Genomic DNA, 23,675 nt, shown 5'->3' with positions numbered 1-23,675 from the left:
GTCTGCAGCCACTAATACGCTCCACATGATAGTCACAGGTGGGGCATTTGACCCATTTCTTTGACACTGCGAGCTCCTTAAAAATTTGATCATTTTCTTCTATTCTTTCGCAGTTGTTGCACTCTGGCCACTGCAAATTACATTGAAAACAATACAGCTGCTTGCATTTGGGACACTCTGATCTCTTAACAATTCCTCCACATTCATTAATCACCAACTCCAAACACTTCTTATTAGGACAATAACTTTTTTTATTGGGTTGAATAGCCAAATTGCAAAGAACATCACACCATTTCACAAAAAGAGATTTGGGTATGATTTGCTGGCAGGTGTGAGGGTCTAAAATCTGCTTACAAGTGAACCAATAAGGGCATCTTATCTCGGCAACATTGTCTTGAACCCTTGCAATGATGTGCTTGACAATACAATCTGTGCATATAGAATGAGCACACCTGTTCACGAACATCTCTTCTGATGACTTGAACTCTATGCATATCTCACATCTTTTCAGGTTGCTAGACTTCGACTCCATCCTCCACCAATCAGCAATTTAATCAATCACACTTAAAATTTCAAAGAGTAACTTTCTCTTGAACAAAACTCTCTTTGCTACCTAATTTTCTATCTTAATTTTTCTTTATTGTTCTCTTCTTTCGCATCTCAAATCCATGAAATCATTCTAATCTATTTTAAGGTCAAGGTTAAATTTGTAAAACAATAGGTCTAGTTTGTTAGCTAGAATTCTACCGAATGCTGATAGCCCTAAAGTTGATGCAAACTTCAAGCCTAACTATCTAACAGAGTTTTAAAATCTTTAATTTTCCTTTGAATAATTCTATTACCACACACTTTTAAACAAATTTTTCGACAATTGTCCTACACACTTTTTCATAACTGTCTTACGAATACAGACTGTAATTGACTATCTATCACTATGACATATAGGGTCTGTTCAATGTATTTTGGAGTCTAAGATGAAAATTTTAAAAAAATCTTTTCTTATTTTTAAATATTAATTAAATAATATTCATTAGCTTTTTATATCATTTTATTTCAAATCTATTTTTAATATGGGAGAGAGGTATATTATACACACTTAAATTGTAGGTAGAGTGTTCAATATTCAAAGAGTGTGTAATTTTTTTTTAAAGTAACTTTTATTAAATAAATTTTATTGGAACAGTACATTCCAGGGGCCTTAATTTATTTTATGGAAACAAAAAAGAAACCCTAATTATATTTTATTGGGTAATAGAGGGGGTCTTAGGCCATTATCTTAGTGACCTATAGTGTTACCTTGATAACATGAATGCGTTATTTTTTTTCACCACTTGCAATCTGCTGTGTAGATATACTCTTAAAAATATTTGTTAATATGGGGAAAGCAAGAAATAGAAAACATACATTTAGAGTTCTTTAAGATTTGTAAATATCTTTTAAATCCGTTTTGAGCTATTTTAAGTTGTGGTGGTGGGTCTTGATATCCTATCTTATTATCTTATGATTCTTATTTACTTTTATTTTAATCTATAGTGGGCTGATATGTCAACTGTATGAAAATATATATTGTTTTGGTCCGTAAAACAACTCACAACTTTTTAAGAATCTCCTTACACAGACGGGAGCCAGACAGGCTCGTTACTTGTTAGTAATATTAATCAATGGAGGTCTAAGCTCTTATCTTAATGAGGCAATTTCATTAATATAGTACTGCACAAAAATGAGAGGCAAAACATGTGCAAGAGTGTTAATTGAAAGCCTTCAAAAGGTTGGGCAAAATATGTGCAAGAGTGTTAATTGAAAGCCTTCAAAAGCTCCTTAACGTGTTGCCATAGCTGTGGGGTTTAAGGGTTATTCGCATATACATGGTACAATCGGAGAACAGACAAAGATAACATTTGAGAAAAGATTGGATAGATCCTTGGCAATTGAAGAGTTGGAAGATATGAATAAAAGCGCTTCCTTAACTCGAATAGTAGCCATAAGTTACCATAATATCAAAGCAGATCTCTGATTCCATTTCATCTATGATAAAAATAAAAATAAAAATTAGAGTTAAAATTCATTTAACATGAAAAAGGGATGCTAATTATGATGTTAATTTTGCCCAAAGTTTTATCGTTTTTATTTTGTGTGGTTTGGAATTGGCTCAGTAAAGAGAATTTGACAAACAGTAATAACAAGATAAGAAAAACAAGTAAAGAATTTCACATGAAAAGTGATATATCCATAATATTTTTATAACACTCACAACAAGTAGATAGTAAATTGTTACTGGTTTTAATTTGAATCCACCTCTTAAATTATTTTTTTGACCATCTGTAACGATACATAATAACTTACCACTTAAAATTTATTGTGAAAATATTATGAAAATATTGTGATTCTCAATTTACATTAAAGGTAAGTATTGGAAACAAAGAGGAAATGTTAAATTGGTCTTGTACTCTAGTGAAATAAAGTGTATATATGGAAGAGTTTTCAACCTTGTCTTCTTAGTATTTATATGTTGCTTCTGATGTTTTATTCCTTTAGAACATGTCACAATGTGAATGCATCAAGCATCAATACTTTGGTTTTATCCAGAAACTAAAAGACTCATTCTGTCATTCACCGTCAAACCAATGATAGTGCACCAATGGTGGCAGCACTTTACAGTTTTTTTTTTTTTTTTTTTTTTAAATTTTATTAAAGCTCTTACACGTGTCAATCTTATAATCTTGCTGACATGGAAATTTTAATTTTAGTGTAAATAGGTCATGCCCAATAATGCTAATATCCATTATATCATATATGGCTGAAACAAATATGCTCTTTATTTGCAAAAATTCATTTTATATTTAAGATTTTATTTTCTGGATTCAACCGTCCGACTAATGTCTTTAATCACATGACAATCTTTACACCTCAAATGGAGAGATGAATCATTTTCTAATTTTGCTAACTCTCCTTTTCTAATTAAACCCGTTTTTCTTTTTCACCATAACTTGTACAAGCATGAATGATCGATGAATGTAATATTTGAATTTCACACTTATCAAAACAAAACAAAAAAAAGTTAAGGAATTTCACCACTTGTGGCTGCAGTTTGCCGATCAACATGGTCAACGTTGCTTCAACTGATGCCAAGTCAAGATAGTTTCTATGATATGTAGATGGAGACGCACCTTATCCAATATATATATTAAAGAGTTAGATTTCTTCAAAATGGGCCGCTTACCCTTAAAAAAATTCTAAAATTTTGAGTTTTGTTTAGCATATATTTCTGTATTAGCCTTAAGATGAAGAAGTTCTTACTTCGTAGAGCTTTTACTTTAATGGTTCGTTTGGAATGAGGGAGAGGGAAGGGAGTAGAGTATCGTAGAGTAAATTTAGCACAAAATTAACTTATTTTTAGTCAATTTTACTCTACTCTCCTCCACTCCCTCTCCTTCCCCTTTCATTCAAACAGGCCATAAGATTGTTTTGTTTTGTTTATACACATTTGTGGATCCCACATCTTTGTAACAAGTTTTTCCCTTTCAAAAATCATCCGGCCTGATTTTATTATTATTATTTTTTGAATCTTTACAGGGTCTTCTGTTTGGGCTTAAAACAAAAACAAAAACTAATAGCCTAATGGAGGCTAGAGTTTCAAAACTAGATTATATATATGCTAAACCGTTTTGAAGAAATATTTTTTTAAAGTACCAGGTATTACATTTAGTGCGATTGAACTATAAGACCTGGATAACTTGAACCTTTAGATCACTTGACCAATATATAAATGCCTCAGAGTTCACAAAGGAGGACAAAGTCCACTTACACACTTGCGCTTCAATCATTTCAATATGCTATCATATTCATGGTACGTAAGGTTTAATTAGTATTTGATCTTTTCAAAAAAAAAAAAAAAGAAACTAAAAATGCACATGATAATTGGTCAAAGAAACGTTAATTGCCCTGAACAATGACAATGAACTGCTCCAATATAATTGGTTTTTTAAGATGGGCCGGCAGTAGTGGTTAAGGAATGGTTCTCGCATAATTATAGTACAAAATAGACATGTCCACTTGCGAGGAAATACTTAGGCTTATTCAGTGACTCCACTCTATAAATAGACATGTTCTGATATGCAATATTATTCACACCTCAACTAAGCATTCAGCAAAAACAACCAAGCACACAGCCTCAAATATGACGAAACTTTTTACTTGCCTTCTAACTGTGGCCCTATTGGCTTTGGCATCCTCTCTTGCCTCTGCTCATGACCCTAGTTCTTTGCAGGACTTTTGTGTTGCTGTCAACAATTCCAACTCTGCTGGTATGTACCTAGTCTATTATGGTTTTCTTGGAGACGTTCAAGCTATTTGGATTTAGTTTTCTCGGTTATGATTTCACATATTAATGAAAATTTCATGATATTGGGAATCTACATATTAATGGAATTATTCTTGGAGGTGATATTATATACATGGGATTTTTTTTTAAAACGTACATGCATGACATGTTTCAACAATTATTATTGAAGCCTCACATTCGTGGTATTAATAATCTTTTGTTTTGCAGTATTTGTGAATGGAAAGTTTTGCAAGGACCCGAAGCTTACTACGGCCGATGACTTTTTCTTACCCGGGCTTGACGTTCCCAGAAGCACCTCAAATCAAGTTGGGTCAAATGTAACTCTTATAAATGTGGACAAATTTCCTGGCCTCAACACTTTAGGGATAGCCTTGGCTCGTGTTGACTATGCACCGTATGGCCTAAATCCTCCCCACATTCACCCTCGTGCAACTGAGATTCAAACAGTCATAGAGGGTACTCTTTTAGTTGGCTTTGTTACATCCAATCCAGATAATCGTTTTATTACCAAAGTTCTAAACAAGGGTGATGTCTTTGTATTTCCAATGGGTCTCATTCACTTCCAGTTCAATATAGGAGAGACCAATGCCCTTGCATTTTCTAGTCTCAGTAGCCAAAATCCTGGGGTTATCACCATAGCAAATGCAACCTTTGGATCTAATCCTTCTATCAATCCTGATGTTCTTGCTAAGGCATTCCAACTCGACAAAAGCGTGGTTAATTATCTTCAACAAAAATTCTCAGTGCAATGATGAACCATTAGACGGTTCCAATAAAGTTTGGCATTTTCGATTGTTGTAATGTGAAAAGTAACAATTTTTAAATTTTTTTGAATAGAGGTGATATGATTTGAATTTATGATGTCTATTTTATAATTATTATTCTTTATTATCAAGTCAAAATACCAAATAGTGTTTACTGAGTAAATACACAACTAAACCTCAATTAGATCTTCTTGTGACTGTTAGTACTATATCACATATGTAGCATATTTTTCATTTGTTCCACATTGTATGTATTTTACACAAGTTGCATATTGTTCTTCCCGATCGATGGAATATAGGAAAATCAATTACTATTGATGGTTGCTATGGAATAAAGCGATATCTTGAGAAACTTTACATCACAAACTTTCCAATGACATTTTATGCTAACCCATACCTAGCAAGACATCTCCATGATCTGATAGAGAGAGAACTAACAAATCAAAATCTTAGATTATATGATTTTCTAAAACAAATGGAAAGTAAAAATCTCAAAACTTAAATTAGTGGTAAAGCCAGGAATTTATTTTTGGGAGGGTCGAACATAAAATTAGTCGACTAACTTTTCACTATAAAATCTAAAATAGTAATGTGCGTACAATTTAATAATCAATATAGAAGTTAAGTACTTTATAATTCAATACATGCTACAAAAAAAATGTATTCAATTAAAATTAAACAATTATGAGACAAAATTGACAAGAAGATTTAATATCTTTAATCAATTATGAAATGGACAAAGTATAATGACTAAGATAAAAAAAAAAATACTAATAATTTAAAGATTGCTAAGTAAAAGACAAACAATCATTTAAACTTCAATGAATAAAAAACATCTAATAAAATACAAGTACAACCAAATACATGTTTTATTATTTTATGTATAAATTAAATTAAATGATAAATAGTAGTATATTTTAATTAGGTACATTTATAAATTATAATGTTATATGACATATTGATTTTTTTAACAACAAATAAATATATGATAATAAAAGAAAAGAAAAGAAGAGTACCCTTTGTACCTAGAAAAAAGTGGGAATGCTTAAATATGCTTCACAATCAAAGGTCCTAGCAAAATGGTCAAATATCACAATTGGCCAAAATATGTAGCAATCTACTACTGTTTATGAATTATAAAGGGATATACCACTATTTTGGAACTCAAATTCGAGTTTGTCGTGTAACTTGAGTTCCGAAAATTCAAGTTCCATTAAAAATTGCCACCTTGGTAGGGGTGGCAATTCGTGTTCGCGTGTCGGGTTGGGATGTGAGTATTATGTTATATGAGTCAACCCGAACATGACATGTTTAGTAAACGGGTCAGGATTCCTTAACCCTAACACGACCTGTTTATTAAACAGGTAACCCGACACGACACGTTTAACTCGTTTAATTAGTAAGTCAAGTTAAGATCGACACAAATAACCTGTTTGATTATAACCCAAACAACCTGTTTAATTAAACTTAACCCGAATAACCTGCTATCAACTCCCATGTATCTAAATTTATAATTCAACCATAAATCAAGTAATAAAAATTCAAATAATAACAATAGCAAATAATTCTCTAACTCCTTCAAATTAAAATTACTAGTCCAAAAGATTCCAACCCCCATACAATCAAATTCAAATTCAATAATATGTCAATGTTCCATAATAAAAAGCCAAGATTATTACATGGCATCCAAGTGCCATCTCAAAAACTAAAAGACAAACCAAAATAATTACATGGCAGATCAATATTTCCATGATGGCAAAAAAATCCAAGTCCAACCATCCACGTGCCACATCAAAAAGTAAAAGACATCACTAATTAAGAAACTGGATTAGAAGAGATTGAGGGTCCCATTGAAGAGGTGTCTTCTATGTGCTCATCCTTATTGATATTCATGGTTATTATATCTTCAGTGAGCTCTTCCAACTCTGATTGTGCAAGTTCTACATCAAAAAATTTAATGAAACATTAAAAACTCATCAAAGCATTATAAATAAGAAATTTAGAAACTGTGGGTAATTAAGCAATTAAATCAATTAAGTAAATAATAGTAATTCACATAGTAGTAATTAGTAGTAATGAACTTGGATAAATGTGGATAAAAATACAATTGTACCTAGACAAATTTAAGTTTTAAAAAATAATACATATCAACTCTGCATTAAGCAGAACTTAAGCTGTGAGTTTTTAAAGCTAAAAAGAGCTTTACAAGGAAATACTGAAATTTGAAACTTTTAGAAAAGCTCCATAAAATTCAGAGTTCGTATTTTATAAATTAATAGCTATAAAACACTAATTTCACAGGTAAAGTTTTAGTTTCTACCCCAATGTCATAAAGAGAAAAGGAGAAGAAATTTCATGATCCTACATAGATATTGATAGCTAAGTTGGACAATGAAAGATAGGATAACACATCATAGATATTGTCTACTGTACCAAGTCTGCCAAATAACATCTATAAACTATTATATTTTGTCCATAGAGTAACGTTTTTGCCATTTAAAGTTGACATAATATGGGAAATCTGATATATATGAAATCTGACATATATATTATTTTCTTTTTAAAAAATCATCATAAAACTTATAACTCATTCAGCCAATATGTAAATAAAAAATACATTACCTATATCTGCATATAACCAATCTCTGCTACAAACTAATGCCTTCACAACATCAGGTTTAAGTGCACTCCTGAATTGATCAATGTCTCGTCCCCCAACACTAAAAGTGGATTCTGAAGCAACTGTAGAAATAGGAATGCTCAAAACATCACGAGCCATAGCAACAAGTTCTGGACACCGAAATTCATTTCCTTTCCAAAAAGCAAGAATGTCTAATTTTGCATTCCTATCTTCTCTTGGTTCATCCAAGTAGAGCTCCAATTGAGTTTTTTGTGCCTACCTACCCATATCCATACTATGAAAAGAATCAAATTCCTACATATAAAAACAGCATAATAGATATTAATTTAGGTAGAATGTAAATAACATAATATAAATAAACAAATAAGAAAAAAAACATACTTGCATCATAAACAAAGATCCCTCATTAGCATATTGTTCTTTAGTTTCTTGAGTAGCTTGACCAGCCATTTCAGAAGATATTGAAGGTGCAGAAACATTACTCACATATTCCCCAAACAAAGCAAATAATTTTTCACGAACCTTCACATATTGGAGTGAACTAGCATACCCATAAAGTTTCTGATAGCACCAATCAATAAAAGGCAGCTTATACCTAGGGTCCAAGACCACTGCTATGGCCAACACAACACTAAATTCTATCCAATACTTCTCAAATTTCACAAGCATTTGATCTGCCATTTTTCTCATATACTCATCCTCACTATCACTTTCTTTCTTCAAGGTAAAATAAACAATGAAAACTTGTGAAAAATATAAGTTAGCTGTGGGATATTTTGTGCCAGAAAAGACCAATGTTGCATCATGAAAAACAGCCAAAAACTTTTTAATTTTTTCTGCCTTTTCCCACTCACCACCAGTAGGACAGTGCTTAAAATTGTAATCAGTTAACTCTAGGTGTTGAAAAGCATGTCGATAAGAGAGAGCACTTTGAAGCATTAAAAATGTTGAATTCCATCTAGTAGGCACATCTTGCCTTAAACCTTTCTTACCATCCAAATCCATTTGCTTAACAGATTCATAAAAACTTTTTTTCCTCCCTTGTGAGCCTCTTACATACTTAATACTTTCACGAATTTTTTGAACAACAACATCAATTTCTTTCAAACCATCTTGTACAACCAAATTGAGAATATGAGCACAACAACAAAGATGAAAAAATTCACCATTACAAACAAGTGCTTTCTTATTTTTCAATTGAGTTCTAAGCATGTCAACAGAAATATCATTGGAAGAAGCATTGTCCAACGTCACACAAAAAATCTTATTCTCAATGCCCCACATAGATAGCAATTTATAGACTTTTTCAAACAAAGACACACCATTATGTGGCGGTGGCATAAAGCAAAAGTTCAACACTCTTTTCTGTAAGATCCAATTAGCATCAATAAAATGAGCTGTAACACACATATAACCATCAGTTGCTATAGAAGTCCACAAATCAGATGTCAAACAAACTCTACCAGGAATAGATGCCAACACAGATTTCATCCTTTCTTTTTCCCTCTTATACATCTTAACCATATCATTCTTAGTAGTATTTCTAGAGATATTAGGGACATCAACACACAAGTAGGAAAATACTGCCCATATACCAACATACTCAACAAACTTGAAAGGCAATTCATGCATTGTAATTGCAGCACATAACAACTCCCTAAATTTTGCAGGATCAAATTTAGGTGAACTTACAGACATTGCATTTTGGCCAAGTATAAGTTGCCCAACATCCGTTGTGTCTTTTCTTGGACATACCTTCAAATGCCGCTTTAAATTTCCAGTACCATATGCTCTGGAAGCAATATATTCCTTTCCACACTTCTTGCATTTGCATGTAGGCTTTTCTTCATCTTTTGTGGGAAGCATCTGAAAGAAACGCCAAACAGTTGAAGTCCTCCTCCTTTTCTTGTCTTCGTTGTTTGTCTTATTCTTAGACTTTGTCTTAGCCTTCTTTGGTGGAGGAAGTTCAGCCACTTCATCAAGTTCATCTTCCAAGTCAAGGTCTTCTCTTTCATACTCAATGTCAATAGGAATCAGCTCATCACTTTCCATCTAGACCAATTTAAAGAAAAATTCTTGATCAAAAATTTAGTAATTCTAAGATGACAGAAACAAATAAACTTGAAAAGAAATCATAAAGAACAACAAATAAATTTAAAATTAACAAAACAAACAAACAAATCTACTATAACATTATAGTGATTAACACAAAAAACAAATGGATCTTCAATTATTTTATTTTAAGATGATAGAAACAGAAAAAACTTGAAATTAAATCATAGAGCGAGACAAATTATTTTAAATCAACAAAAAATAAACATATCTACTTTTTTTTTATATCAGTAAAAAAGATCTCCTATTATGTACTAAAAATCAACAATATAGTGATTACTAGTATACTAAACAGTGAACAAGAGTGACAAATATTTTTCTGCACAGTGGTGTTTTATGCACATTATTATTTTTCTGCGGTGTAGTTTTTCTGTACATTAGTGTTTTTCTGCACAATGTTATTTTTCTGCAGTGTTTTTCTGCACACTGCACAGTATTATTTTTCTGCTGTGTTTGTTTTCTGCTGTATTTATTTTTCTGCTGTGTTTGTTTTCTACTGTATTTATTTTTCTGCAAAATAAATCTGGTTTTCCCCTATTTTTATGTTACATGTACTGTTTATCATATAGTATCTAATAAAATTTCTATCTTTTATCTCAAAAAAATAACAAAACAACCAACATGGTAGTGATTAACAAAATAAATGAGAGGATCTACAATTATTTTATTTTAAGATGATAGATACAAAGAAACTCGAAAAGAAATCATAGAGCAAGACCTAGTTATTTTAAAATCAACAAAAAATAAACATATCTACTTTTTTTTTTTATATCAGTAAAAAAGATCTCTTATTATGCACTAAAAATCAACAATATAGTGATTACTAGAATACTAAACAGTGAACAAGAGTGACAAATATTTTTCTGCACAGTGGTGTTTTCTGCACATTATTATTTTTCTGCGGTGTAGTTTTTCTGTACATTGGTGTTTTTCTGCACAATGTTATTTTTCTGCAATGTTTTTCTGCACACTGCACAGTATTATTTTTCTGCTGTGTTTGTTTTCTGCTGTATTTATTTTTCTGCTGTGTTTGTTTTCTGCTGTATTTATTTTTCTACAAAATAAATCTGGTTTTCCCCTATTTTTATGTTACATGTACAGTTTATCATATAGTATATAATAAAATTTCTATCTTTTATCTCAAAAAAATAACAAAACAACCAACATGATAGTGATTAACAAAATAAACGAGAGGATCTACGATTATTTTATTTTAAGATGATAGATACAAGGAAACTCGAAAAGAAATCATAGAGCAAGACCTAGTTATTTTAAAATCAACAAAAAGAATACAAACAAGTCTACTATTGGTACTAAACAATCAATCGTATTAAAATCCCTAAATCTAGGAAAAAGAAAAGCTTTTACTTTCATTCAAAAATACACCATTCAATTGTATTAAAATTTAATCTTTTTATGCTTCAAATTTGTTTGAATACCCTAAACAACAAAACTTTCATACAATTTATGCACCCAATTCATCTGAATATAATTCCAAGCATTTAATCATTCAAACACAAACCCAATCAACCCCAAAAACCCAATAATAACTAATCAAATTTAGCAATACCCAATCACTAACCACAAACACTGATAAATTTCATTACTGTTTCATAACCCAATATTTAAAATCCCTAAAAAGCTTGTAATCAATTAAAGCATATGCAAATCGAAGCCCATAAAAGCCCAAAATCAAAACCCTAACAAACACAATACACCTCCAATGAAAACGAAAATCAAAGTGCCACAACGAACACAAAAACGAAATGATTTTCAATCAAAATTGACTTACTTTAATCCAAAGATGTATGCTTCAAAATCGATTTGATCTTAGATCGCTGAACCGATCGGATTCGATTTGCAAAAATTTTCTCCTTTTCCCTAATCAGATTTTGGGAATGGAGTTAATTTTTTAGATTAACACAATAAACAACAAAATCTACAACTGAAAATTTCATAAGTAAGAAAACAAAACAAAGAAAAAATATATAAGATAAATACCTTCCTAGGGATTTGGTGGTTGAAAGCTGAAGCAAAAAAACTGGTGAAGCTGTGAAGTCGTGAAGGAGAATAGAGAGCAGAGAGGGTAACCACGATTTTGAGGGGAAGAGATATTAGAGGGGTTGGCTAAGGATTTGAGGGGAAGAAAGAGTAGAGTGTTGAGAGACATGAGGTGGCTAGGGTTTTGATTTTATAGTAGAGATTGTAAAATCTGTATCTGTAGGAGAGGCTGGAGTTTTGAGGAGAAGAAGGAGAGTCGCAGGAGACAGTAATGAATTTTGATGAAAACGAAGAGACACAAGGTTCAGCAGAGAGGTGTGAGGTCTGGTTTTGTGGAGGAGAAAAAATCATAGTTCATAGCTAAGCTTATATACCTAGGGTTTTAAGGGTAAAATTGTAAAATTACCTTTATAAGCTAATCGGGTCAAATGGGTTAAACGGGTTCAATAGGTTGAACACGAACACGACCCGTTTAATAAACGGGTTAGTCGTGTCAACCCGAATTTAACCCGAACCCGTTTAGCCTCAACCCATGACTTGTTTATAAACAGGTTAACCGTGTCGGGTTCGCGGGTCGTGTCGGATTTTGCCACCCCTACACCTTGGTAGGTTGAGGTGGATTATTATCATTTTAAAATGCTACCCAGAACTCGAGCTCTAGAAGTTCGAGTTCCCTGTTGATACAACTTGAGCTCTTCAAGCTAGCTAGAGTACGTACCATAAAAATAAATTAAAACACAAAAATGTTCGAGCTCTTCAAGCTAGTGATGCGAACCTCAATCGACACGCTTTGAGACCCAACAAAAGATTGGAATATTTAACCCAAGAAAGCTAAAAATCAGATTTATGATAGAAACCCTGACCTAACGTTTATAATCAAAACGTGAACCAAAGGTATAAGTTGACCTTGACCCAATAATTATAAAGAATCACGAACCAAAGGTATAAAGTTTGAACGCCACAAGGAAGAATCCTTGATAAGTTCACAGTTCTTGAAGAACCAAAAGAAGAGCAAAGCCTCACCTTTTCTGATTTTTATTCAATAATATTTTGAAAAACGTTTACAGACTTCAAGGCCTATTTAAAGACTCCACAAAACTTGACAGACAAGAAAATATATTTTAAAATAGCTCCTAATTGATACCTTACCATATCATGAATCAAGTTTGACCTAAAAAGCATTAAATGCACCTAAAAACAAGGAAAATACCTAAAAAACGTACTAAATAATAAAACCCTAAATAAAAGTTGATTTGGTCTGAAATTAGCATATCCAAAATGGGAAAAAATCTGTCTTAACTGATATAGCGCTGGAAAGTCAATCAGCCATTAATTCATGCCATAAATCATTCCCAATTAAGCCAGATCAGCCCTAAATAGCTTGAATTAAATTTATTACACTTTCATCTTCCTTTGGGCCAAGCTTGAAATGTCCTGCGTTAGAATCAGCACAAATCTCTTGAATCAGCCCATTAAGTGCTTCTTGGATCTTCTTGGATCTTGCTCTTGTAATAGGCCCAACTGGAACATGCAATGGATCCTTGAATGCTTGTTGATTCTTATCAGCTAGACAGCTAAATCAAAACACAGAAATGCATCTTTGGGAACAAAATAACATAGTGGAACTCAAAAACAATGACAAACGAAGTAGAAACACCATATCCACCTAACCATAGAATTATGACCAAAACGTTAAAAACAAGAAAAGTAACACAAAAAACAAAGACCCAGTACTACTTATAAAAAATAAAAATAAAATAAAAAAAGGAAGGGAAGGAAAGGAAAGCTGACGTTGTTGAGCAAGAAATTGGAGTTAGACATTTTTAAGCTAAATGTTGAAGAAAATATTGAAAAGGTTGAACAAGATCAACTTTTACAAGAAGTTAATGAATTTTTGTAAACTATTTACACAAGCTTGAATTCCAGGTGGCATTTTAAATTTAAAAAAGTCCAGCTCAACCACCATGGTGGCAATTTTTAATAGAACTCGAGTAACGTGTCAAACTCTTATTTGAGTTTAAGGAACTCGAGTTTCAAAATAGTGACAGATAGCTTAAATAGTTCCAAAACAGTAGTAGATTACTACATATTTTGGCCAATAGTGGTATTTGACCATTTTAGCCCAAAGGGGCTACATGGGTACAACAAACACAATTGCTTTTGTAGAAAAAATTTTAACCATACACGTGGGTGGTTGTCTTATGTCTAGTTTGCTACAATATTTATTCACTGTTCACATTGAATGGAAGTTTTGTTACACTTTACGTTGTAAATGACAGAACATAGAGTAAAGAAAAACAGAAAAAGAAGAAGGCAGAGTTGAGCTGTTGAGAGAACGAGAGTTGAAACGCCATGCCAGAGATAGAAGCAGTCAGACAAGAAAGTGAGAGAGAGACAAAGAGAGTGAGAGCGAGAGGGAGAAAGAGTCACCTGTGTAGAAAAATGTTTGCAATTATGTGGTGATGCAGCGCCTCCAACCTTCGATTTTAATTCTGTTTTGGGGCAAGTAAGCCCTAAAAGTATTAAAATGAAATTAAATTTTTTTCCCCATTTTATTTGTTAGATAATTGTTAAAATAGCTGTGCATCTCAAAATTATGAATGTCTAATTATTGTAATTTATATATATATTTATTTATCACTAATTAGATTCTATCTTAATTAAAGTTTTATGTAATTTTAGGCTTTCTTGTATATTATCCAGGTATGGAGGGCCAAAATGATAATTTTTCTTAAAATTTTCAAATTAGTCACGATAACTCCAAATATATAGCTAGCCCATTGTGGTTTAATGGCATACGTGAAGATCAATAGGATTCCTTGCACCTGGTTTGGCAATGGGTAGATAGATAAGGGAAATATGGATGAGTTTGAACTCTTTTTCACAATTAATAGCTTGGAAAATCTGACTTGCTTGAAAATTGAAACCTTAGGGTTATCATGCGAGACTCCCAACTCCAAAGTGCATTTCATAGATTGGTTTAAGCATAGAAGTTAGAGCTTTGATCTTTTCCTACGAGGTTGACAGTCGTGTAGCCCATTGTGGTTTAATGGCATACGTGAAGATCAATAGGATTCCTTGCACCTGGTTTGGCAATGGGTAGATAGATAAAAGGAAATATGGACGAGTTTGAACTCTTCTTCACAATTAATAGCTTTGAAAATCTGACTTGCTTGAAACTTGAAACCTTAGGGTTATCGTGCGAGACTCCCAACTCCAAAGTGCATTTCATAGATTGGTTTAAGCATAGAAGTTAGAGCTTTGATCTTTTCCTACGAGGTTGACAGTCGTGTAGCCCATTGTGGTTTAATGGCATACGTGAAGATCAATAGGATTCCTTGCACCTGGTTTGGCAATGGGTAGATAGATAAAAGGAAATATGGACGAGTTTGAACTCTTCTTCACAATTAATAGCTTGGAAAATCTGACTTGCTTGAAACTTGAAACCTTAGGGTTATCGTGCGAGACTCCCAACTCCAAAGTGCATTTCATAGATTGGTTTAAGCATAGAAGTTAGAGCTTTGATCTTTTCCTATAAGGTTGACAGTCGTGTCGACATTGATTAGGAGGGAGTTTTGTACGTTTTTTAGACTCCTTAAACACAATTAGATTAACCTAGTTAATTAGCCAAATGAATACTTAGTCAAATTAAACAGATCTAGATTAACACAAATATATCATATCATTGTAAAGTGCGGAAAATAAAGAACACAACAATATGATAACTCAGGAAAACCAAACTGGTAAAAAACCTGGAGATGATTTAATCTGGCTATTTTCAAGGTAAAACAAATCCATTATGAAAGAATTAAAGTTTACACAATAGCAACTTAGACCACTAATATCTTATTACTACCTCGAGTAGGAAATTTACTACTACGACCACGTGATAGCTCCGAGTCCACGAACTACTTCTTTCTTGGATTCCCAGCAAGCACAAACACTCTCACTTGTATATCTTTAAGCTCTTGAATCTGTAATTGAATTGATCACCAAGCTCTTGACATCAATTTAGATCTTGATAACCCTAAGTGTATGTGAAGGCAAACACCTCTAAATCTCACAAAAGATTCACACATACAGCATAAAGAGCAACCTCAAAATGTGGCTAGGGTTTTCCCTTTTATATTTGAGATAAAACATAAAACTTTACATGTCAAACCGAGCTTAGGCTGAGTTGGAAAATTCTGTAGAAAAACAATCTGCATGAGCTTCGATCGATCGAATCTAATTTTCGATCGATCGAGCCAGACAGATTTATACAGTAAATCCTGCAGTACACTTGATTCCAACTTTACACTTAAACATACTTTGAGCAAGTCTAAAACAAGACTAAACGTTTTGATTATGGTTTGCCAACATTACAAATTGAAATTCTAATACATTTAAACCTAAAGTCTTAGAACCCAACAAGTTTCAATCAATGTGATAGCCGCGATACAATCTCACAATGAAGAATTCTCCTTATTAGCTAGTAGCTAGGCAACATGATTCAAGATAGGGTCTCATTGGGGCATATGATAATAGATCATTTTAATAAAATATTGATATCACTTTTATGAGAAATATGAAAAACTATCAAATTTTTCAATTACTTTTTTCTCATAAAAAAATTATAAAAATATTTTCTAAACTAATTCTCTTAAAATATCCGTTAACTCTTCCATTCAAGATATTCAACATTTCTTGCATAAATTTTGCACCTGGGAAGTAAGGCCACATCCTTTCTAATTAAACATGCTCAAAATGTTGTATCATTTAGTAGCTAGGTAGAGGAGAGCCTACTTTGTTTTTACAGCACCGATTATTATTGGATCTATCCCTTATTTCCAATTATTGAAGGTTAAGCTTTCCTTAAATAAATTTAAAAAAAAAAAAAAAAAAAACTTCTTTTCTATATATAGTAAGATATAGAACCTACAAGTGAAAAGCATTAGAGCATTCTTATCAGGTGTGCCAAATGCCAAATATTTGGCATTTGGCACACCAAACACCAAAAAAACCCTCCCATGAGATGTTCCAAATGTTATAATTTTTTACACACATGAACAGTACCATTCCATTTTTGGAACAGTACGGATGAAAATGCTAAAAAAATTTTATTCATTTTCTCTCTTTTCCTTTATGACTGTTTTTTTCTCTATTTCTTTTTCTTCTTTCTTTCTCCGCCACTCCCTTCATCTTTGTCACACTCTCTTCCTTTCTTTCTTCTTCTTTCTTCTCCAGAATCTTCACCTCTCCCTTTTTCTTTTTCTTTTTTCTTTTTTTGTCTCTGTGCCTCTCTATCTCTCTCTCTTTTTTTTCTTTTTTCTTTTTTCTTTTTTCTTGTCACTCTCTCTCTCTTTCTTCTTTTTTCTCCACCTAAACTGTTGCCATTGACATCAGCCATCGCCGTGGAGTTCAGCCTCACCAATGAGGTCGACTGATTGGGTTGATTCATCTCCTCACTGTGCCACCGATCTCTCTCTAGCTAGCAACGGTTGTTCTTTTTCTTTTTTTCTTTTTACTATGATTTGATGGGTGGGTTTGGCAATGCGTGGGTTTAGATGGTGATGTGTGGGTTCAAATGGTGTTGGCTGGGTTCGGTTCCGACAGTGGTGTTCGAATGGGCGGATTGGTGGTGGGTGGATTAGGTTGTGGATTCCAATGGATGGGTGGACAGTGGGTGGGTTTTGGTGGGTTAGCTTGTGAGTTCCGATTGATGGTTGAAAGCTTCATGGCCGAAAACCTCAATGCTTGCACCACCACTGAGGTTCACCATCTCTCTGCTTCTATATTTTGTTTTCTCCTTCTATTTTATTTATTTTTTATTCTTGTCTCTAACCCATGGCCATGGAGGTGGTGGTGGTGGTGGGGCTTTCGATTCGGTGTTGGTGGGCTATAGGTTTGTTTTGAATTGTTTTTTGGGTTGTGGAGGATATCGTGGTTGTGTGGTGGTGGCTATTGGTTATTGGCAGCTATGTGGTGGTTGTGACAGTGATGTAGATTGTGTTTGATGAGTTGTAAATATTATTTTAGTGTATTGTATATATTATTTAATATATAGAATTGAAGAATAGAACATGTGATAAATGGTATATTGTAAAATGATGTGGTAAAATAATAAAGTAGGTTTTTTGATGTGTTAAAATGGCATAATTTTGCAACGCTTGGTGGGAATGCTTTTAGGGTCACATTTCCAATAATTTTAACCCTCCGAACAGTTAAGCAAAAGTTGCAGTAGTCTTAAATCTATGCAAATTTTATACTTGTGGAAATTATCATGAAGAGGCCTAAACTCATAGTAGGCTCATGTATATATGTACTTATATGACAAGCAAACTAATCATAATTTGACTTATAGTACAAGTATTATAACTGTAGGAGTAGTCTAGAATTAGTTACTAAAAGTATAATATATATATATATATATATATATATATATATATATATATATATATATCAACTTTTATTTAATATTTAAACTCGCCAATAAAATCTTTGCACATCATACAGTGGGGGCTTGAAGACTGAGGATGGAGTTTATGAGCCGAAGTATGTGGAAGCTCGAGAATCGAGAATGAAGCTCAAGAGTTGCAATGCAAGGTGACAAGGCCAGGGTCATGGGCCCGAAGAGGAGGGCTACTCAGGGAGCCGTAAAGGTAAGTCCAAAAGCACTATAAGGCCTACAAAAAGGGAACCAAAGGCCAAGAGGGGAATTTTCAAGTCTAGGGTAGCTTGTGGCCTCCACATTTAATTCCCTGCATCTGGCCTCCTGGCAGCATTTAATGGTGGGCAACAGCTTTATCAGCTGTATTGATAAGGAAGTGACCTGAATAGTACAAGTCACAGCTAAGCAAGTTCTTTCCACCACCTTCTTCAAACTATAGACAGTGACAAGTGTCGAGGGAGGAGTCTGGTTAGGTGAGAAATGGATGGTTGAGATGTGAGGAAGGGAGGAGTGTATATGCGAGAAAGAGAGATTGTAGAAGGACCAAGAAAAAATATTAGAAAAGGAGGAGTGAAACGTGAAGAACACTAGGAAAAAAGTGGGGTGAATAGTACCATTGGTGTTCTAGCTTTTCGACCCTCAGATTGGGCCATTTCTTTGTTGTGTTGTTCCTTCTTTACAAATTCTTTGTTTTGGGCCATAGATGAATTGATTCAACCACAGTTCTAAGTGGGTCGTGGGCTTTTAAGATTTTCTTGCCCTTACAATTGGCACCGTTTATAGGAATAACAAAGCCTGGTGGATCTATCCTAAGGGTCCATGGTGATGTGGGTCTGGACAGGGAGGAATTAGTTGGTTCCCAAAGGGAGAACCAATTTGTTAACATGGAGCGAAGGAGAGATAGGAGAGATAGGCAGCGCACCCCAAGTGTTGTGGTGGAGTCTTGCCACACTGAGGGTACAGAGCGAAGCCATTCAAAGACAAGAAGTCAAGTTTCTCATGATTAGGAGACACGCAAGTTGCAATTAGAGATAGATCATTTACACAAGAAGTTGAAACGTAGGGAACGTGATAGAAGACGTCCTTCTCCTTCATCAAGTGATGGCTTCAGGGATAGTGGGGATTTCTCATATCGTCACAGATCTAGAACCCTATCTAGTGAGTTATATTCTGCTTCATCTCGTAAGGATAGGTTGTGGACAAGTGGTAATAAGCATGGGAAGGGGTTTTCTCATCAGGGCATGGGACATGATGCAATGAGTAAAGCCCTACGGCAAATTGCTAAGTAGCCTTTTGTTAGGAGAATCAACAAGGCTAAGCTCCCTCGGCGTTTCTCTCAGCCAACATTCACCATTTATAATGGAAGGACTGACCTCATGGAACACGTTAGCCACTTTAACCAAAAAATGGTAGTTCACTCAGGTAACGAGGCTCTGATGTGTAAAGTTTTTTCCTTCCAGCCTTGGGCCGACAGCTATTCGTTAGTTTGATGCCTTGGAGGAGGGATCAATAGGATCTTTTGAGAAGCTGACGAGGGCATTTGGGGTTAGATTCATAACCTACAACAGAGTCCCTAAGCTAGGAGACTCGTGGCTATCCATAGCGATGAGGGAAAGAGAGACACTTAGGACCTATTCAGATAGGTATTGGAAAACTTATAATGAGATTGATGAGGACTTTAAGGATGTGGCCGTAAGAACCTTTAAGGTAGGGCTCCCTGTTGAGCATGAGTTAAGAAAGTTGTTGACAATGAAAACCACTTCAAACATGCGCCAGCTTATGGATCGCATAGATAAATATAAGCGGGTTGAAGAGGATCAAGTGCAGGGTAAAGGCAAAGCTAAAATGTTTCCATAAAGAAGAGATCCTTAGGGAGAAGGGTATTAGTGTAATCACCCCAGAAGGGATTTCCTTAACCAGATGTCATCCATAGGAGCTCAATTGGTCAACTCTTTGTTTAAAGAGCCGGTGTATCAAATATTGGAGAAAATACAGAATAAGCCCTACTTTAAGTGGCCCAATAAGATGGGTGGAGATGCATCTAAGAGAAATCAGAGCCTCTATTTCCAATACCACCAGAATAAGAGACACACCACGGAGGACTACAAGACCCTGCGTGATTACCTGAACTAGCTGGTTAGGGTTGGAAAACTCAACCAATTCTTACATTAACCTGTGGGACAGTTTGGGCATTTCGGAGCTAAGTTGCATAGTGGCAATGTTCCTCGTCCAGCATTGGGCACCATCAGCGTAATTTTTCCCAAGTCAAGAGGTGATCTTGGGGCATGTTCTAGGGTCATGTTCGTGGGTGGAGGCCTTAATGTAGAGGCAGTAGAGGCTAAAAGTCACGTTGCTAAAAAGGCTAAGGGGATGGCCATCCCTACCCTCAGTTTTTCTAAACAGGATAAAAAGGATACATGTCAGCCACATGACGATGCCTTGGTGGTCACTATCAGGATCGGTGGATATGATGTAAAGAGAGTCCTAGTTGATCAGGAAGTGGAGTAGAGATCATATACCCCGATTTGTATAACGGGTTCAATTTGAAGTCCGAGGACTTAGAAAGGTATGACTCACCATTGGTAGGTTTTGATGGAAAAGTGGTAGTTCCTCAAGGAATGATCAGGTTACCCGTTCGAGTTGGTGATGAAAAGGTGCAAGTCAGCTTTATCGTCGATAACGCTTATTCCCCTTACACAGCTATCCTGGCTAGACCATGGTTGCATGCAATGGGTGCAGTCTCGTCAACTTTACACTTAAAAGTTAAGTATCCTACTCAGGGGAGAGTAGGAGAATTACTCGGCAACCAGGCAATGGCTAGGTAGTGTTTGGTGTTTGCAATTACCTGACCTCCCATTGATCCTGGCTTAGAGGTAAGGGAAGAAACTCCATAGCAACTAAAAGGCCCTATAGAGGGATAAGAGGCAGGGGTAGGTAGTGAGTCTTCCAAGAACTTGGAGAGGGTGATAATAGAGAAGGACAAGGAAAAGTATTTTCAAGTGGGGTCTTAATTGTTAGATCTAGAAAAAGCAGAGTTGGTGAAGTTTCTAGAAGCCAACATTGATGTATTTGCTTGTAGCACTAATGATGTCCCAGGGATTAACCCGGGGTTTATTTGTCATAAGTTGAATGTTAATCCTGAAGCTGTGCCGCGTAAATAGCCTCATCGGCATTCATCTAAGGATCATACCGATGCCATGAGGGTGGAAATGAACAAGTTGAAGCAAGGGAGCTATTAAGGAAATCTTCTACCCCGAATGGTTGGCCAACATTGTGGTAGTTAAGAAGAAGAATGAGAAGTGGCAAGTCTGCGTAGACTTCACTGATCTGAATATCAGATACCCTTATCATTGCCCGATTAGGAGAAGACAGCTTTCCGTGCTCCTAATGGAAATTACCATTACCGAGTGATGCCTTTCGGCCTTGAGAATGCGAGATCCACATATTAGAGAATGGTAACAGGAATGTTTGAGTCACAAATAGGAAGAAATATGGAAGCTAACATTGATGATATGGTAGTAAAAAGCAAGCGTGTGGAGGATCACTTAACAGACTTAAGAGAGATATTCTTAGTTTTAAAGGTGCACAAGTTGTGCCTGAATGCCTCTAAGTGTTCTTTCAGGGTTAGCTCGAAAAAGTTCCTAGGCTATATGATAACGCACTAGGGGATTGAAGTAAATCCTGAGCAGAATTCTCCTCGTAACCCCAAAGAAGTGCAGAAACAAACTGGAATGACTACAACCTTGAATAAGTTCATTTGTCAATCCGCCGACAAGTGTCATCCCTTTTTCCAACTCCTTCATAACTGGAAAGATTTTCGGTGGATCGAGAAGTGCATAACAACCTTTGAGGACCTCAAACAATATTTATCCAACCCTCCCGTACTTTCTATGCCCGAGAAGGAGGAGATGTTGTATGCATACTTGGCAGTCATGAACTATGTTGTTAGTCTCGTCTTAATAAAAAATGAGGATGGAATTCAAAGACCTGTCTACTATGTTAGCAAATCTTTACAAGATGCTTTAATGCGCTATCTACCCTCAAAGATGGCAGTGTTGGCTATAGTGCATGCCATTAGGAAGCTCTGTCATTACTTTCAAGCCCACACTACAGTGGTGCTCACCTAGCTTCCTTTGCAAGCTCTTTTGAGGAAATCAGATTACACCGACAGGATTGCTAAATGGGGAACAAGGCTAGGAGCCTATGATGTCAAATACATGCCTCGAACCACTATAAAGGGGTAGATCCTTGCAGATTTTGTGGTTGACTTTACTGAGAGTAACATCAAGAAAGACGAAGAGGTTGCGGGGGTAATGTTCACTTCGGCCATCATTGTTCCCCCGTGGGAGGTTTACATGGACAGAGCATCCAATTGGAGAGGAGCAGGAGTGAGAATCGTATTGATTACTCCCAAGAAATTGATAGTGGAGAAATAATTGAGGTTAGGTTTCCTAGCCACCAATAATGAGGCCGAGTACGGGGCCCTTCTGGCAAGAGTAGCTATGGTCGGACAGTTAGGAAGAGAAGTAGTTGAGTTATACTCTGAATCTAGACTGGTCGTGGGTCAGGTCAATGGAGATTTTAAAGCTCGAGATGTGAGGATGCAGGGGTACCTCACTAAGTTGTAGTGCACCCGGACCTGGTTCAAGAGTTTTGTATTGAAGAAAATCCCTAGAGGACAAAATGCTCACGCTAATTCATTAGCAATGCTTGCTTCCTCTCTAGGATCAAAACTGCCTTGGATTGTCATAGTTAAGGATATGGTTAGCTCTAGTCTCACAAAGGAACCTGAGGTAAGGACGCATAGTATACAAATGGGGCTAAGCTGGATGGACCCCACAACAACTTTTTTAAAGTAGAGGTTGTTGCCCGAGGATAAGGTTGAAGCGAAAAAAGTGCGTAGAAGTGCTCCCACTATTGGTTGTCTGGAAAGTAGAAGTTGTACAAATGCTCCTATTCAGGACCATATTTACTATGTGTACATCTAGAGGTAGTAGAGCCTCTGTTGGAGGAGCTGCACAAGGGCATATATGGGAGTCATACAAGTGGCAGGTCATTAGCTCACAGGGCCTTAACCTAGGAGTACTAGTGGCCAAGCATGTAGAAAGTTTCCCAGGACTATGCGAAGAAATGTGACTATTGTCAAAGATATGTGCTGAACATCCATTAACCAGGGGGAGTCCTAAATCCACTGTCCAGCCCTTGGCCATTTGCTCAATAGGGCTTGGACATTGTCAGGCCTTTTCCCCGAGCTATTGGTAATCGAAGATGGCTCCTCGTCGGCACAAACTACTTTACTAAATGGGTGGAAGCTAAGCCACTTGCTAACATTAGAGATGTAGATGCTAAAAGATTTATCTGGAGAAATTTTGTCACCAGGTTTGG

General features: G+C 35.2%; 2 protein-coding genes across 2 annotated transcripts; both read left to right on the top strand.

Moving 5' to 3' along the window:
- Positions 1 to 4,142: 4,142 nt before the first annotated feature.
- LOC142632294 (germin-like protein subfamily 1 member 11) lies at positions 4,143 to 5,390 on the top strand. Its single transcript, XM_075806731.1, has 2 exons — positions 4,143 to 4,304; positions 4,550 to 5,390. The coding sequence occupies exons 1-2, from the start codon at positions 4,178 to 4,180 to the stop codon at positions 5,092 to 5,094; spliced, it is 672 nt and encodes a 223-aa protein (XP_075662846.1). The 5' UTR covers positions 4,143 to 4,177; the 3' UTR covers positions 5,095 to 5,390.
- A 14,505-nt stretch (positions 5,391 to 19,895) lies between these two features.
- Positions 19,896 to 20,798, top strand: LOC142632364 (uncharacterized). Its single transcript, XM_075806790.1, has 2 exons — positions 19,896 to 20,111; positions 20,475 to 20,798. Exons 1-2 carry the CDS (start codon positions 19,896 to 19,898, stop codon positions 20,796 to 20,798), a joined length of 540 nt encoding a protein of 179 aa, XP_075662905.1.
- Positions 20,799 to 23,675: the final 2,877 nt, after the last annotated feature.

Source organism: Castanea sativa, chromosome 4 (genome assembly GCF_040712315.1).
Source record: "Castanea sativa cultivar Marrone di Chiusa Pesio chromosome 4, ASM4071231v1".
Lineage (NCBI taxonomy): Eukaryota > Viridiplantae > Streptophyta > Magnoliopsida > Fagales > Fagaceae > Castanea > Castanea sativa.
Note: the sequence above shows the minus strand (reverse complement) of the source record. Positions and strands in the feature narration are given on the sequence as shown.

What these genes read in the sequence shown, in the direction of transcription:
- LOC142632294 (XM_075806731.1), top strand. Translation starts at nt 4,178, where the DNA reads ATGACGAAACTTTTTACTTGCCTTCTAACTGTGGCCCTATTGGCTTTG. An exon ending in CAACAATTCCAACTCTGCTG is followed by an intron (nt 4,305 to 4,549) that starts GTATGTACCTAG and finishes TTTGTTTTGCAG; the next exon opens with TATTTGTGAATGGAAAGTTT.
- LOC142632364 (XM_075806790.1), top strand. Translation starts at nt 19,896, where the DNA reads ATGAGGGAAAGAGAGACACTTAGGACCTATTCAGATAGGTATTGGAAA. An exon ending in AGCGGGTTGAAGAGGATCAA is followed by an intron (nt 20,112 to 20,474) that starts GTGCAGGGTAAA and finishes CCTGTGGGACAG; the next exon opens with TTTGGGCATTTCGGAGCTAA.